Genomic DNA, 17449 nt, shown 5'->3' on the forward strand with positions numbered 1-17449 from the left:
GCCTGCGGGAGTCGAGGGCCCCCAAGACTTTTGTACAATCTTCAAGGCTGAGGGGACGCTTTCGAGAATGGAACCCAAGCCCTGGCAGACAAGCGTCCGAGTTCCAAGGTGTCCCAGGGCCATTTTACTGGACCAGGCCCAAATCCGAAGAGCCGGCCGCCATTTTAAGAGTCCTGTGGCAGCCGCCTACCGCTGCACCGCAAGAGTGGGAGCAACTCAACTACATGGTGAGCGAGACGCTGTAGCCGTAAGAGCGGGCGCTAAACAGCTGAATGGCGGAAAAGGCACAGTGTAGCAAAAGCGGGCGGAATGGCGACTGAAACGATAAAGGGGCGCCCCACTACAGCAGACAAGCCTCCGCCATGTGCTTCAAAACTGCATATGTATCTCGTGATATCAAGGTTGGGCAACCAGTACAGAACAAGCAGTTACGAGTCCCATTTACACCGGCGCCATTTTGGGCGCGGCCGGGCAGGTCCAGGATCTACTGAAACATAAAAAATGAGGCTGACGTCTCTGAAGCAGTTGACGAACAGCAGGACATAGCAAATAAACATGAACTCTCTAAAGCTGTTAACTCACTGCAGAACAAAACAAGTGAACCTGAAACCTCTGGAATAATAGTCACTCAAAAGAACAACACACAAAACTCTGTAGAGCCTGAAGAAAAAAAAACAGAAGGGCACTGTAGTTTCAGACACACTTAACACTAATGACTAAACAAAGATATCGTCTGTTTATAAAGCAGTTATCATCTTGACAGAATTGACAAACAAGTGTACAGACACCAATGCATCAGCATTCTCGGAGATAACATCTTAAGGAACAAAGAAAGACCTGTTCACTCTTGACACCCCAGGTGCTGTGTATATTGCACTATAGTGCTGCATCGAGAAAACGGGCAACCCTATTGATGTGGATTTTTCATTATTGATTATTGTAAAGAAATGTCGACTCCCCCCTTTAGCAGATTAGCTAAATGTTTGCGTAATTTAGGCATAAAAGTTATATTATTGTTGTTGTTGTTGTTATCGTTATAGTTCTGGTTAATTTCAAAAAATGGTTAAATATATTTACAGTTTTTGTTGCGTTCGTTATATTTAAATATTAATAAAGTTTTAAAATGTAACTGTCTTGGAGTACTATATTTTTTTAAAAAATCGGGTGAATGGGGCCTTGAATCGGGTTATTGTCATGTGTGGGCTTTGCTAGTGTACTGCTACAAGATCGGACATTTCAAACTCAAATGCACGTTCTTTTTCTTACCTTTCCGAAGCATGGAGCGCAATAGCAGGCAGAGAAAGGGTGATGCACGTGTTGAACACTACCTGACCTGGCAAGTTGCTGGCAGTGCCCCCCCGCCCGCTCCTAAAAGAGGGCACACACACACCGCCGCCCCGAGTACTTCACAAATCTTTAAAAGACCATGCGCTTGTTCATGAGGCTTAAATGGTTTATCACCTCTTCTAGAACCCCTGCATCGACCCTCTGACGTTTCCTGGAAAAATTACCATGTAACACAATACCAAGCCCTGTCAGCTGAAACCCCCAAGGAATCGTGGGGCATATTATCAAGGGGGTTTATCTCCGCTTTTTTGGCTTTAAAAGCCATGAAAGCGGAGATAATTTTATCTCCCTATTACCAAGCTGTCGCTAACACCAGTTAGTGACAGCTAAAAGGAGATAGCGACCATCTTGGGCCCCGCTTTGCATGTCAGTGATACTTATCACTAATGACATGCAAAGTGGCGTACCAAGATGTTAGCGACTGGAAACAGTCCCTAACATCGCTATCTTCTATTACCAACTTTTGGAGATATTCGCGCTAAGCGCGAATATCTCCAAAATCTAACACCTGCCCTGAGCAGTTCTTAGCCATGTTATCCAATGGGAGGTGGATAACATGGCTAAGAGCATTTGCTCGATAATACATGAATATCTCTGATTTTTCTGCGATAATAGCAAGGTTTATCTGCGATAAAAATCGCCGATGTGCGGCGATAATTTTTGTCTCTAAACAAGTTAGAGACAAAAATTATCGCTAGTTGTTCGTAATATGCCCCCGGGTTTTTGCTTGCAGAAATCGGGAGGCGGGAGACTAGCACTGAAATCAGTAGTCACACGCCTGAATCAGGAGGGTTGGCATGTCTGAATTCTCTACAGCTGGGGCCATAAACTACATCCGCAGGGGTAGGTGATAGCCTGGGACCAGCCTGGCATCTAAAATGGCTGCCGTGCACGACAAAATTGTGGCATTGGAAAAAAGGCAAGATGGCGCAGCCGCTGGAAGAGATGTATCAACATATATGAGCCTCCTCAGCCACCCTCAGGAAACATAGGGGATTAGGATACGTCTCCCGCACCCCCTTATACCTAGTAATTTAATTAACGAAGCACAAAATGGCGAATTCCCGTTTTGCTACCAGTTTGCGGCCCAGTTCGCGGCCCGTGAAGCGCTTCTACAGTGAAAAATCATTTTTTTTTTCTTTTCCCCACGGGACCCTTTAATAACCCCAACAACATTCCTAGGGGGTCAAGAGGGGGATACCTTGCCCCCTTTCATTAAATTCCCCCTTAGTTTTTCACCTCTTCTTCTCTCTCGATCCTACCGAGAGACAAGATGGCGGCCGCTCCGGACTGTCACGCAGCAAAATAAAAAAAAGCTCACGCACAGCCGCTGGAAGAGATGTATCAACATATATCAGCCTCCTCAGCCACCCTCAGGAAACATAGGGGATTAGGATACGTCTCCCGCACCCCCTTATACCTAGTAATTTAATTAACGAAGCACAAAATGGCGAATTCCCGTTTCGCTACCAGTTTGCGGCCCAGTTCGCGTCCCGTGAAGCGCTTCTACCGTGAAAAATCATTTTTTTTTCCTTTTCCCCACGGGACCCTTTAATAACCCCAACAACATTCCTAGGGGGTCAAGAGGGGGATACCTTGCCCCCTTTCATTAAATTCCCCTTTCGTTTTTCACCTCTTCTTCTCTCTCGATCCTACCGAGAGACAAGATGGCGGCCGCTCCGGACTGTTTAGAATGTTGACAGACACCGGAGAGCCAATCAGCTTTCTGCGCGCAAAGTTCCGAAACGCGAAAAGTAAGCGGACCGGATCGCTGCCCGGAGCGCTGTTACAGATATATATCTTGATTTAAACGTTAATTTCTCAAAATCCACTGAAGCACATATATTGAGACCTAGCAAAGGCACATCGGGCTACCAGTCCCTACAATTTTGCCAAGTTTCGTGCAAATCCATTCAGCCGTTCGAGCTAAAAGTGAGGCCAACCGCCCTATGGAAAACTCAATGTAAAAAACGCGTTTTGGGACCCCCCTTTTTTCTCAGCCCCCCCTTGACGAAACCCCACCAAATTTTCAGGGGCTGCTGAGAAACAAAATGTGCCATTTTCCTGAAAATTTCAGCCGATTCCGTCCACAAACGCCAAAGTTATTAGACATAGAATTTTCAGAAATCCCATAGGGAATTAATCCTAACTATATATACCTACTGGCGATAGCCAGTAGGTAATATATATATATATATATATATATATATATATATATATATATATATATATATATATATATATATTCTGTTTTATGTACCCATGCCGAGGAGCTTGGGGACTTACTGTGTAAAAAGGAAAATAAATTAATATTTTGTGAGTCTGGACTAGACCGGTTACCAATTATTTAGCTCACTAAGGGGCATATTATAAAGGACGGCGTGAAAATTATCGCCGGTTTTTCGGCAGTTGGCGATAATGGGCTTGATAATATGCGCTGGAGAGTTCCAGTAAAAGCCCATGTTCACACCAGAACATCGACTTCTATTGGAAATCTCAAGGGCATATCATCAAGCCCATTATCGCCACTTTCGCAGCAGTTTTCTGCCGCTAAACAGGCGATAATTTTTAATGCCGTTCTTGATAATATGCCCCTAATATAGTTAGGCTTCTGTCTATTATCACAGGTGACCACCTTTTCTGTTGCATAGAATCCCACGGAAGGCACAGCTAGAAATTGGTGCTGACATTCTTTCCCCATGACGAGGTCATGTTTGTGACTATCAAGCATCAGTCCGAGCTAGGTGCTCTCCTTATCACCTGCTGGTCCTTCTTATGAAATTTCTAGTCAGTGGTGACACCTGGTCTTATTCTCAAATCCTGCAGCCAGATGTAAAAGCACCACAGAAATCTGCCCAGCACCACAGCTCAGCACGCTTTCTGTACACAACAGAAAGCCTGACCCTGTGTGCGTCCGAGCAGAATATGAAGCGGTTATACTAGTATTCCTCCAATAAGTACCAGAGGAGAAAGGACAATAACCTTCTACTTAGCAATCGTGGTACTAAATACTGGATTTTTCTGGCCCAATATCAATTGTGATTCTTAATTGTCATGCATAGTCAGAGGGCGTGGGCACAAAAAAGTGTCCAGAGGATGGTAGTTTTAAAGAAGAGAACACTGTTAACTCAGCTCAGTTGACTGATTATGTGACTTAACTCGAGTGCTGCAGTTCTGTTAGTCTAATATGAGATGTGTGATACTTGACTGGCATGCATCCAAAGCATCAGAAATGCTTTAATGAAAAAGTATTCTTATATTTTGTTCTAAGATTAAGACTAATGCCCTTCTCCTCCAGAAATACCATCTTCATCAGAAGAGTAAGGAAGAAAATGCCATTCCAGGCACACTCATAAAACAAAAGAGGCTGTTGCATCCACCCCAGCCCTGGAACATGCAAATGACCACGCCACACACAGAGCTCTATAATACACATCCTTATTCTTCAGCATGCAACCTTTAACTGCATGAACTACCTCATATACTTTATTGACCAGACCCAGTCACACCCCAATACCTCCCAACTGATGACATACCGTTGTAAAGAGTCTGTGCAGGTCCACAAGGGTCCTGCTGCACGTGAGCACACACACTACAGAATCTACTCAGCTAAAGAGTCAGATAGACTTCAGAAAATGTCTTCTTCCTCGACCATCTGACTGCTAAAAATAAGTGTGTGGGTGTCATTCTGAAGTGGATAGATCAAGACATATGCATGTTTGTGATAGTAGGGTATGACTACTGATGTTCAGTTGCAGTCTTCAATATGGTCAACCATAACATATTACGTTTGAACAATTATTTATAGGATAGTTGTGGCATGAAGCTCCAGGACTGACGTTCATCGTTTCTCCTAGGAAAATATCAATGTATCCAAGCTGACAGTGTTCATTTTGTAAAATAATAATACCAGGCTCAAAGGTTTTTTCAGCAGCCATCTGCCATAGTTGCCAAATGTTGTGGTTGCCGAATATTAATGCTGAATGGGGGATTCCACCCCAAACCTCTTTCATTCATCACCATACACTTCCTCCATCTTTATCTCACATTGACAACGTTTTTTTCCATCCCTGCTGTCTTCCTTCGCCACTGTTTTCCATCACCTTTTTCCTCCTTTTTTCCCTGGTCTGCCTTTCTCGCGATCAAAATCTAATGGTGAAAAATAAGTTATGGTCCTCAAAACTGAGTACCAGTAAGTCCCACTTGCACCCGCCTGCACAAAAAACCATTGCAAATTGAGTGCTCCCAGTCCACCCTCTTCCTCAGGATTTTTAAGGTATATAGGCCCATTTTTACTGCCTTTCCCTTTTATTTAGATGAGAAGCCTTTGGAAGTCTTAGAATAGAACTTAAATAGACAGCTCACTGCCCTGCAGGCGACCACAGAGATCGTGCCCAGCCACAAAATCTATAGGATAACATTTGTTTTAACTGAGTTGAAAGAGATTCCTTGTTCTTAATCTTGCAAAAACATAGTTCTCCTGTTTCAAGTCTAATAATTAGGTATTACTCTACTAGGAACATTTTTTACTACTTTCCCCTCCTGCCAAAACAAAGAGATTTAAATATTGACCTATCTTTTACTTCGCGAAAAAGTGTGCTATTGTAAAACTGTTGAATAAAAGCGCATTGGCTTAAGCTACTAACCTCTCACTGCAATCTTCCTGCTTTACATCAACACTGAAAATACCTTAGTTTGAACTCTCCATAACAACATTTGCTCCTTTCAAAGCCACAATAAACGAGTGAGCCTGCAGCATCCTCATTTCTCTACTTCTATATGCCACACCTCAAAAATCATGGTATCTTCTACTCCAAAACATAGAGTACATATGCCTGGAAACTTCCAGTTTTATCCCTGTGTCACCTCAGAAGCCTGGAACCGTGTATCAATCCACAATTGTCTTTGTCACAGAAGATGAGTCAAAAAAACTCTAAGACTTCCTTTTTGAATCCCACTTCTCAGAATTCCTTCTATTATCCTCAGCCTCACAACCTCATGGCTAGCACCCTCTTTCAATTTCTAGATGTATCCCTGTTTTTTTCTTTTGTTGGATTTCTTCACATGCCAGACCACACAAACATTGTTCTTTTAGCTGTTCTATATTAATAATATTGTTTCAGATGTCCCTATGGGTGCACTTCTGCATGGAACACGACTATGAGTAATCTAATAGCATAGCCTATGTGTAATCCTGTAATATGATTAATTTGGTAATCTCTCCCCAGGTTTTTTTCAGATTGAAGCAGACACTACCCCTTATCTTTCTGTTGAGGAGATCGTGAGCACTGTTCCCTTTGGACCTGCCCGCTTTGGACACCCTTGCTTCTACAGCCCTAAGGATGTCAAATTTGGAAAAATCACCGTAAAGTCTGGCGAGAAGATAATGTTCAACTCAGTGGAAGAAGTTGATGGCGTACTGTCTGTGAACTGTGGAGTGGTAAAGAACAGCCAAAATCACTCGTTTCCAATAGCCCTGACATACAGGGGGGAATTTTATGAATGTCAGGACGATCAGATTTATACTCTGAAAGAGATCGTAGAAAGGAAAATCCCTCGCAGTAGAAAAAGGACAGTACTTCTTCACAACCTTGTTAGTGCATATGAAAATGTTACTAACCCTTTCCCAGGCAATTTCAAAGGACCAATGGTGATCTCGCCAGTCTATGAAGTTCAAGCAGTGATGAGATGTAAGTACTAGCAGAGTTTTTAATGGTATTTGGAAACCCAAGAGGTCGGGGCTGGGGAGGAGCAGTCCTTTTTTGTTGGCACCCAAAATGTTGATTGATTCTTCGAACCTTATGAGTTGATAGATGTGTAATGAGTCACTTGCCATTAGTACATGAATTCTTTATGATATAATTAATGAAAGTCTTCCTAATAAAACAATGCATCAGGGAAATATCAGTACTCGCATTACAACCTTATACAGCAGAGACAATTATGTTCAAAAAGTCAGCACAATAAATTAAACATAAAAACAACAGCAGATTCTAATTTTGTACATTATTACGAAATTAGTACTAATGTACGGAAAAAAATGCATTGTGAAGTGCAAAAAATGGTGCCGAGTATCCCCCGTATGCGACCCCCTCATAGACAGCCATGTATGGCAGACACTTTGATACGATCAAAAAATATTTATATTTTTATATATAGTAGTAGTCTATTTTGATCAATAACATGAAAAATATTCTCATAATACATACAAATTCACATTAAGACATGCATAATTCAATTTGCACTTGGAGCATACGTTTAAAAAATAGACATCAATATCATACTCCCTGTCTTATTGTAATATAAAAATATGACAAAAGCATAAAAAATACTTTAAAATCATGTAACATTAAAATTGGATAAGAGGAGAAAAAAGGGGAGAAAAGACCAAACTATCAGGTTAAGTCACAATCATCAAATGTCATTTCCGGCCGTCAGTTGCGCCTTGGTACTGACTTCCCCAATAACAGCCATATTCTTACGACATGTGCTTGTTCCGGTTTTAGACCTTCTCAACTATGCACAAAGCAACTATCTTGATAATGTGAAAACAAGCCACCTAGTTGTATCTGATTTAAAAGCACGTAGGGCACCTATGGGGCGTGAGAAAGACAGCACCTGACAGGCCTGAATAATACAGGTTTTCCTCAAATTAGCGTAAAGCGGCCAAAAGAATATAAAGTGCTCCAGTGTTTCAGGGCTAGCATTGCAAAAAGGGCACAGCGAAGTTATGAACACATTTTTCTAATTACATTTCATTGCGTTCAGTGGGCGAACCCCAATCCTGAATTGTATATAAAGTGCACGTGCATGGAGAGGTCGATATCATCCATATAGGGATCCAACTTAAAGCACCTTCTAATATCTAGAAAACAGGTTGTTAGGGAACTGAATATCCTGACTTCAATGCATGAGGAATCAATAAACTCCCAAAACCTCTTTTTTAAGTGAATCCCCATTCTTTTAGGAATGGATTTCGGATCTTTCCACATGAATCCCAATCCCAATTTGTAGAGCCAATCCCTCACTTTTTTAAATCAAACCAAACGCTCCTGTTCGACTATGAAACACGAATAGGTCCTCCATTCCCTCCTTTACAGGGATCTGTGTCTTACTGGTCCAAATTCTGATCCAAAACATAAGCACCTTCAAAACAGATGAGTGGGCAATAGACCTTATGACCAAGATCTAGGCGAAGGGGTATTAATGGCATGTTCCTTCTAGGTTTAAAATTGCTCTTAGAAATTTATTTTCTGCTACTTCTAATTGGTTGAGTTGTTCCAGCCTCCAAAATTCAGCACCATATAACTCTGCCCCCTCCCTTAGCCCGATGTATTTCTAAGATTAGTGAGACTGGGCGAAAAGGGGAACTTTTAACTTTTTTTACTATAGCACAGTCTAGTTGTTGCAATGAAAGCGCACTTTTCTGAATTTGGGGAATCCATGACAAATTCTTACTAATTCTGACTCCCAAATAGTCAAAAACCTTAACCTGGTCTAGGGATTGTGCATCTAGCCTCAATTTCCTCTTAGATTACTTGTGCGGGTTAAAAACCATATACTTTGGGGCCCATTAGGAAAGGGGGGTGGGTTGCAACCACCTGTATGGCGGTGGCAATCCACCCACCATTCTCGTCCGCCCACCTAACATTTCTCCCCCCCCCCCATATTACAATGGAGGTGGGGACCCAGGCGGATGGAAAGACTGTCTGGCAGTATTCCGCTGGTAGGCAATCTGCCCGATTGCCTACCAGGTGGAAAAGGCCAGTAATATAGTGGCAGCGCCTTGCAGGCACCGCTATCCATATTATGATGATGGCGGTCTCATGCCTTTCCATGGCGGAGACTCCGCCATGGAAAGGCATGCAGTCTTTCCTTTGGGGGCCCGTTATGTGCCCCCAGGGGGTTGGGGCGATGGGTGGCTGCACTTGGGGGGTACCCATGATACCCCAGACATTTGCATGCACAAGTTGGCAGGCACTGTGTGGTGCTTGTCACGTTGTGCATGCAAATGCAAAACATGCATTTTTAACATTGTGGCGGGTGCTGAATACAGCCCCGCCCGGCACAATGTTAAATATACAGGATGCAATCGCCATGGTGGCAGTTGCATCCTAATAGGCACAGCCGGCCCGCCGCACCTCTTTCGGTCAGTCCCGTTTACTGTTAGGGTGTCCGCCCACCACCGTAATGGGGCCCTTAGTTTTTGAACAGTTGATTTCTAACCCTTATCTTTACAGGCAATTGCAAACTTGGTTAAAACTTTCTGGATGCCCATAGGTGTTTTTTGAAATGAGCAACGTATCATCTGCAAATATGAGACGGGAAACTGATTGCTCCCTAGTTTTGGTGGGCCTCCTCCACAGTCATAAAGAGCTTTATTAAGCCCATTCATATATAATGTGAACAAAGTTGGCGCTAAAATGCAACCCTGAGGCACCCCCTTTAGAACATGTTTAAAAAGTCAGCACATTAAAAAAACATAAAAACAACAGCAGATTCAAATTTGTCTACCTACACATAAACCAAGCTGCTGGTTGAGTGCTACTTATAGGTGGACAACCTTTGTAGCAGTAATTAACGCACAGCTGTCCAGCCGCGGAGTATGCACCACCCCGTAAGTCTTAGGGGGCCATGAAAGTGGAACAGCAGCCATAAGGAATCGAGAACGGACCCACTTGTGGGGTCCATATAGGACTTGATTGTGTGCTTTCCGCACTACACTTCCCAGAAGGCATAGTCTCATTTGAGCCTCCCATAGGTGGGTGTGTAATATGGTAAATGGTGAAGTGGGTCAGCGGTTGCGCACACCGTTTCCGTTAAAGCCTGTGAAGAGAAGCATATGGAGCTTCGAAATGCGTCAGGCAAATCCACTACCTACACATAAACCAAGCTGCTGGTCGAGTGCTACTTATACTTATACTTATAGGTGGACAATCTTTGGAGCAGTGATATATATATATATCTATACTAATATAATAATGAGAGAGCCCAAACCTTTGAGGCGGTTAATCTCAGGAACCACAGCACCAATCACAACACCCAATACAGCGCTGGAAAGGGCAGTTGCAGCAGAAGGACATAGGCTATGCAGATGCCCACCATATACATTTAAAAGGTAAAAGAACCGTGCCAGCAAAGTAGTCCCTTGTGGGGGTATCTGCGTTGTGCTGTGGGAGTGTGCTGGGGGCGTGACAAACTCTGGGGGCGTGTGGTACGTGAACAACAAGCCGTAATGGTGAAATGCGTCGTGATTTTTCTCTTGCCATAATAAAGGATTTCAAGCAAGTGCTGAGTGTCCAGGTGAACTTCTTTGTAGGAGAGGTGATTTGGAGTGAATTTCGAGGTCTGACGGTGACCTGACCTGGACCGCTCGTCTTGTGACAGTTGCAACGCTCGAACTGGCATTGGTGGAGTCGTTTGATATTTATATATATTATATGTATATATATATATTCACTGAAAAAACCATAGGTTTTACACACGTTATAGTTAGGAAGTAACATTTAAAAAACCTATGAAATTCACTGAAAAAACCATAGGTTTGACACATGTTATAGTTAGCTGGACATTTCACTCATATAAAACCAATGAAATTCCCCCGTTATAGTTACTTCAGCTAACTATAACTCGCGCGCCCGCAATGCGCTGCTGATGACGTCACATATTACATCACTTATGACATCATCTATTAAATGGGTTAGTTTTGAAAATTACATATATTTTATATATGTAGATCTGAAAGTTGGTTGAACAAAAATGTAGTATATAAGTGTATAAACGGTTGCTTTTTTGGTGAAAAATAGATTCTATAACTGACTGATTAAATATATCTTAATGAGTACATGGGTTACTGAGTAATATTTAAATATGTACCTATCTGTGTCTGTCTATCAGTTTCTATTTTAGTGGCTGAATGTGTTGATGAGTAGCTATATCACTGATACATTATATCTATATAGGTTATTGTTTCTTTATTATTTCCAAGAGTGTCTCAGTGTCTAAGTGTTAATATGCTACATTAGGAGATTTTACATATTGCATACATGCAAGAATCAGTCACATACTATTCCTATATGTTGTAGACAGCATATGTCAGATATTAGATATTATCAGTGATGTCAAGAGTGATGTCACTAACCATGTGATGAGTGATGAAATATGTAACATCATCAGCAGTGCATTGCGGGCGCGCGAGTTATAGTTAGCTGAAGTAACTTTAACGGGGGAATTTCATTGGTTTTATATGAGTGAAATGTCCAGCTAACTATAACATGTGTCAAACCTATGGTTTTTTCAGTGAATTTCATAGGTTTTTTAAATGTTACTTCCTAACTATAACGTGTGTAAAACCTATGGTTTTTTCAGTGAATTTCATAGGTTTTTTAAATGCTACTTCCTAACTATAACATGTGTAAAACCTATGTTTTTTTCAGTGAATTTCATAGGTTTTTTAAATGCTACTTCCTAACTATAACGTGTGTAAAACTTATGGTTTTTTCAGTGAATTTCATAGGTTTTTTGAATGCTACTTCCTAACTATAACGGATATATTTAAAATGGATATCGCCTTACCAGGCTTACGTGCGCGACCGAGTGCGCGCTCCCGCCTATATATTTTGTGAAAACTTTGCAATTTGAACTTATTGAATTTCTTCATAGACCCATCAAAGAACTCATAGTACGTCAAAGAGACTGAACCTAGGCTTCTTTTTTTTGTTATGAAGCTTTTCATTAAATGGAGCCGAATGTCTTTTTAAACTTTCGTGCGTGACTGGATGTACACACCTTGGTATTTTTTTAAGAAATATAAAAGGTTTTATAGTTTAATAATTGTATGCTTGAATCGAGCTTAGAAGATATACAAAATCCGGATTTGTTTGGATTTACTCCTTTTCACGTTTTGAAACTTGGCTGAATTAGACCGCTACTTCAAAATAACGTACGTGACTAGATACTATCATCGCGTACACGTCCTGAGACGCGCATGTGAAGTCATGTGACTTGAAAACAACACTTCCAATTGGTTCTTAGTAGTTTCTATTCTGGAATTTACACGGAGCACTCCACCCACTTCCCTCACTATCTTTTCTACTCTCAAGAGAGAACAACGTCCAACATCTTTCGGAAGACTTTGCTGAAATGGCTGCCGTTCCGCATTCATCTTCCGAATCTGAAGAAAATGAGCGACTACCTTTAAAAAGAAAAAAGGAATCTTTTATTTGGCAATTTTTCACTTCTCCTGAAGAACAAAAGAAAGTGAATGCGCCAAAAGTAACCTGCACGATATGCAAATCGGTTCTCTCAAGAGAAAATCCAACAAAAAAATATTCCTTTTCCATACATACCATGGTGCGGCATGTCAAACAAGTGCACCCTGAGCATTATGCAAAGGCATCGACAAGAGCCCTGGCCACGCTATTACCATCAGAAGTGGCCAGGACATCTTCTGGTGGACGACCTGTATCTCCATCGAGTGCTGAGATGGACTTGAGACCATATCTTGCGACGGTGCACATGAAATGCAACGAGTGTGGAGAAATTCTTCTGTACGGAGAGCAGAGCCTCATTCTTATTAAACTCAAAATTGAGAGTCATAAATGCCCCAAGAAAAGATAAATTTCTTCATTTCATTTTGATCCTGTGTTACACTTGAAAATGTTGTTGCAAGTTTAAAAAAATCAAAAACAACATAACACTTGTTGTAAAAAAAAAAAAAAAAAGTTCTTTTCAGAACTAACTCATTGTACCAAAAAGAGCTCCAGGAGCATATCATAAAGGGGTACTGTGTTCCTCCGAGCACTCAATCAAGTATCAAAAAAGTCTTTGTATAGTTTTCACTATTCAATTTAATGTCCAATCTTCCTTCAAATTCAAATCCAGTTCATATCAAACGATAATTCACAGCCAACACGTGTTTCGTCATGTCCATGTAAGACGAATTGACTTCTTCAGGGCTGCAACCCAAATATATACAATCAGTCTTAATTCACATAAACCAAAATTATAAACCAACTATTTATACATTTATCAGCGTAAAATAAAGTTTCCATCGAAAATTGTTTTTTCAGCCTGTTCCAAAATCTTATATACAGTTCAAGTAGTTACACACTTGATTTCACAAAAGAAGGAACATAAGTACCAAAGACATGGACTTCACATAACTTGGTTTAAACCATTCACATTTTAAATAACAGCGTCCCAAATTACCTACGAGTCAGTGGTAATGGGTATCAGGTATAAGGCTGTGGTTCCCGATAACACCCATAGGTGCCAGGTCCTAAAGCTTGTAATACTATTAATCTAGTCCTTAACTCACCTATTTCCAGATAGATGTATCAAGTTATTGGTGTCAACACGTGGTATATTTAGTAAAAACCGGACTTCATCCTATTTCTGTAGTATATCTCGTAATTGCCAACTCCTATAAGTAAATCAATCAATGGTACTATCAATGCTCAATAATGCATCAATAATCTGTAATTCAGTGTAATATATGGACCAATAGTTAAACTCACCACTATGTAAAGTGAAGAACGTGGTAGATTTCATACGCGTGTAAATATCCTCATAATCATCTATTTCAAGTTTGGTAGCGTCTCATAGGTACCTACAGTAAATTGACATCGCTGTCAATACTGATCAATAAACGTATGGCAGCTTCTAATCAAATCCAATAAAGTACCGACAACCAGCTGAACGTATGTACCATGCAGTTCTCACCTTGCGTATCAGTAATAGCAAGTACCCATATTATTTCCTCTTCTAATGGCTTCTTCTATCGTGAGTGTTCTCAACACGTGTTCGTGTCTAGTAGAAAAGAGAAGACACCCATGAAGACTATGCCTTAACTAAATCCTCCTTAAAGTTCCGAATAGTTCCCCGCACTCACCGTTAGTCAGTCTGTAGCGTTCCGACTTTGGCGTTCTGCACGGGCGCCATCTTTAAATGTCTATTTATAGCCATTCACACGGGCGCCATCTTGTAATGTCTAATTGTAGTTACAAACCCGGCGGATCAGCTATACAATCAGAGTCTCACCATATTTTGATGGGCACAATTGCAAACAATACATCCATAGTCTGGATATCGTCTCGTATTAAATTTTACGGTGCTGTCGAAACTTAATGGGATTTTAACACTCCATATATTATAACCTTGACCAAATATTTAGATCGGTTCTTAAATCATAGTATCAAATAGGTCCATGCTTGTGATGTATTTCACATATATTATTATATACCAAACGATACTAATTATAACAAGTTATGTATCTTGTGTATCTTATATTTTCTCTCTTCATATTTTGCTCCTAAACCTGTAAACCGCAGGGGTCCTCAGGTTAACCACAGCCCCTCCTGTTAACATTATTCACTCTTGTCGGTCATGTTAACAAATTCATAGCATAAAGACAATCCAGCGGGGTAGTAGGTTCGAAATTAATATCCATTTGATTTTATGATATCCGTATATACAATACAAAGGTATGTACTTGCCTAACATATCACTGTACTTTCTCATACTGTAGAGTTTTCTGTGTTGGGGTAAAGTTTGTAAATTACAGAACAAAACCAATGGCATCAACATTGTCTTCAGTAAGTTTTACACTGGTATCTCTCATATTATCTCAGTTTCCTAGGTAAAACTCAAACTCATGATCGACGTTAAGGCCACATTCTACTGCTTTCAATCTAATCAGCCAAAGCACCTCACGTTTTCTCAATGTCAATAGTCTATTTCCACCTCGTGGATCAGGTTTGATGTGATCTATCCCATGATAGGAGAAGACATGTTGGTCCTTGTTCTCAACGTTTTGAACCAAATGTGACGCAATTGGGTACCGTGTGTCACCGTTTTTTAGTGCTCTGAAGTGCTCAGCAATCCTATCTCTAAGCCTCCTCTTGGTACTCCCCACATATATTTTGCCACACGTACATAGAATTACATATACTACATATGTGATGTCGCAGTTTATAAACATACCAATAGTATATTTTCCAGAGTTGTTGTACTCAAAACATTGTACCTTCCTCATTGCCCATCTACATGAGATGCACCTTCCACATTTGTAAAAGCCCTTGAAGCTATTCAACCAATCAGTTTTATTGGATTTAGTCGGGTAACTGGGACTCAACATGTTCTTCAAAGTTGTTCCCCTTCTAAATGTCACACTTGGCCTATCATAAATGTACGGTTTCAAATCATTATCTATACAAAGTAGGTGCCAATGTTTGTTCAAAATTGTAAATAATTTTGAGCTGTCCATTCCATAGTTGGTTATTAGTCTAACCTTCTGGTCAGTTGTTGTACCAACTTTACTCTGTCTTACCAATGTGGTCTCTCTTTTCACTTTCTTCACTCTTGATACAGCTTTAGTAACCACATTCTGTCTATATCCACGATTAAGAAATCTGGACGACATATCTGCTATATTGTTTTCAAATTCTCTGTCTGATGAACAATTGCGTCTAGCCCTAATTAGTTCTCCATACGGTATAGCTCTTTTTTGGTAATTAGGATGACAGCTCCCTGCATGTAAAATTGAATTACAACTTGTGGGTTTTCGATACATCCGACTTTGGATCCTTTCCCCCTCCACATACAGCTCTACATCTAAGAAAGTAATGCTCTGCCTATCATATGAAGTGGTAAACCTCAAATTGTATGTATTATCATGTATATCAACAGGCTTTGTTGATATGGACAGGCACAGTTGAGAAACTAATGGGCTTTTTCGATTACCTGAATGCTAATACATACAATTTGAGGTTTACCACTTCATATGATAGGCAGAGCATCACTTTCTTAGATGTAGAGTTGTATGTGGAGGGGGAAAGGATCCAAAGTCGGATGTATCGAAAACCCACAAGTTGTAATTCAATTTTACATGCAGGGAGCTGTCATCCTAATTACCAAAAAAGAGCTATACCGTATGGAGAACTAATTAGGGCTAGACGCAATTGTTCATCAGACAGAGAATTTGAAAACAATATAGCAGATATGTCGTCCAGATTTCTTAATCGTGGATATAGACAGAATGTGGTTACTAAAGCTGTATCAAGAGTGAAGAAAGTGAAAAGAGAGACCACATTGGTAAGACAGAGTAAAGTTGGTACAACAACTGACCAGAAGGTTAGACTAATAACCAACTATGGAATGGACAGCTCAAAATTATTTACAATTTTGAACAAACATTGGCACCTACTTTGTATAGATAATGATTTGAAACCGTACATTTATGATAGGCCAAGTGTGACATTTAGAAGGGGAACAACTTTGAAGAACATGTTGAGTCCCAGTTACCCGACTAAATCCAATAAAACTGATTGGTTGAATAGCTTCAAGGGCTTTTACAAATGTGGAAGGTGCATCTCATGTAGATGGGCAATGAGGAAGGTATAATGTTTTGAGTACAACAACTCTGGAAAATATACTATTGGTATGTTTATAAACTGCGACACCACATATGTAGTATATGTAATTCTATGTACGTGTGGCAAAATATATGTGGGGAGTACCAAGAGGAGGCTTACAGATAGGATTGCTGAGCACTTCAGAGCACTAAAAAACGGTGACACACGGTACCCAATTGCGTCACATTTGGTTCAAAACGTTGAGAACAAGGACCAACATGTCTTCTCCTATCATGGGATAGATCACATCAAACCTGATCCACGAGGTGGAAATAGACTATTGACATTGAGAAAACGTGAGGTGCTTTGGCTGATTAGATTGAAAGCAGTAGAATGTGGCCTTAAAGTCGATCATGAGTTTGAGATTTACCTAGGAAACTGAGATAATATGAGAGATACCAGTGTAAAACTTACTGAAGACAATGTTGATGCCATTGGTTTTGTTCTGTAATTTACAAACTTTACCCCAACACAGAAAACTCTACAGTATGAGAAAGTACAGTGATATGTTAGGCAAGTACATACCTTTGTATTGTATATACGGATATCATAAAATCAAATGGATATTAATTTCGAACCTACTACCCCGCTGGATTGTCTTTATGCTATGAATTTGTTAACATGACCGACAAGAGTGAATAATGTTAACAGGAGGGGCTGTGGTTAACCTGAGGACCCCTGCGGTTTAC

The 17449-nt window shown here is 40.6% G+C and overlaps 1 protein-coding gene across 2 annotated transcripts in view; it reads left to right on the forward strand.

The window, feature by feature from the left end:
* Positions 1-17449, forward strand: part of THEMIS (thymocyte selection associated) — a 660092-nt gene that overhangs the window by 320017 nt on the left and 322626 nt on the right. For both annotated transcript variants that reach the window (XM_086927011.1, XM_086927012.1), the window contains exon 3: positions 6576-7037. In XM_086927011.1, the coding sequence (XP_086783137.1) occupies positions 6576-7037 (462 nt within the window). The remainder of the gene's footprint in view (positions 1-6575; positions 7038-17449) is intronic.

Source organism: Lissotriton vulgaris, chromosome 6 (genome assembly GCF_964263255.1).
Source record: "Lissotriton vulgaris chromosome 6, aLisVul1.2, whole genome shotgun sequence".
Lineage (NCBI taxonomy): Eukaryota > Metazoa > Chordata > Amphibia > Caudata > Salamandridae > Lissotriton > Lissotriton vulgaris.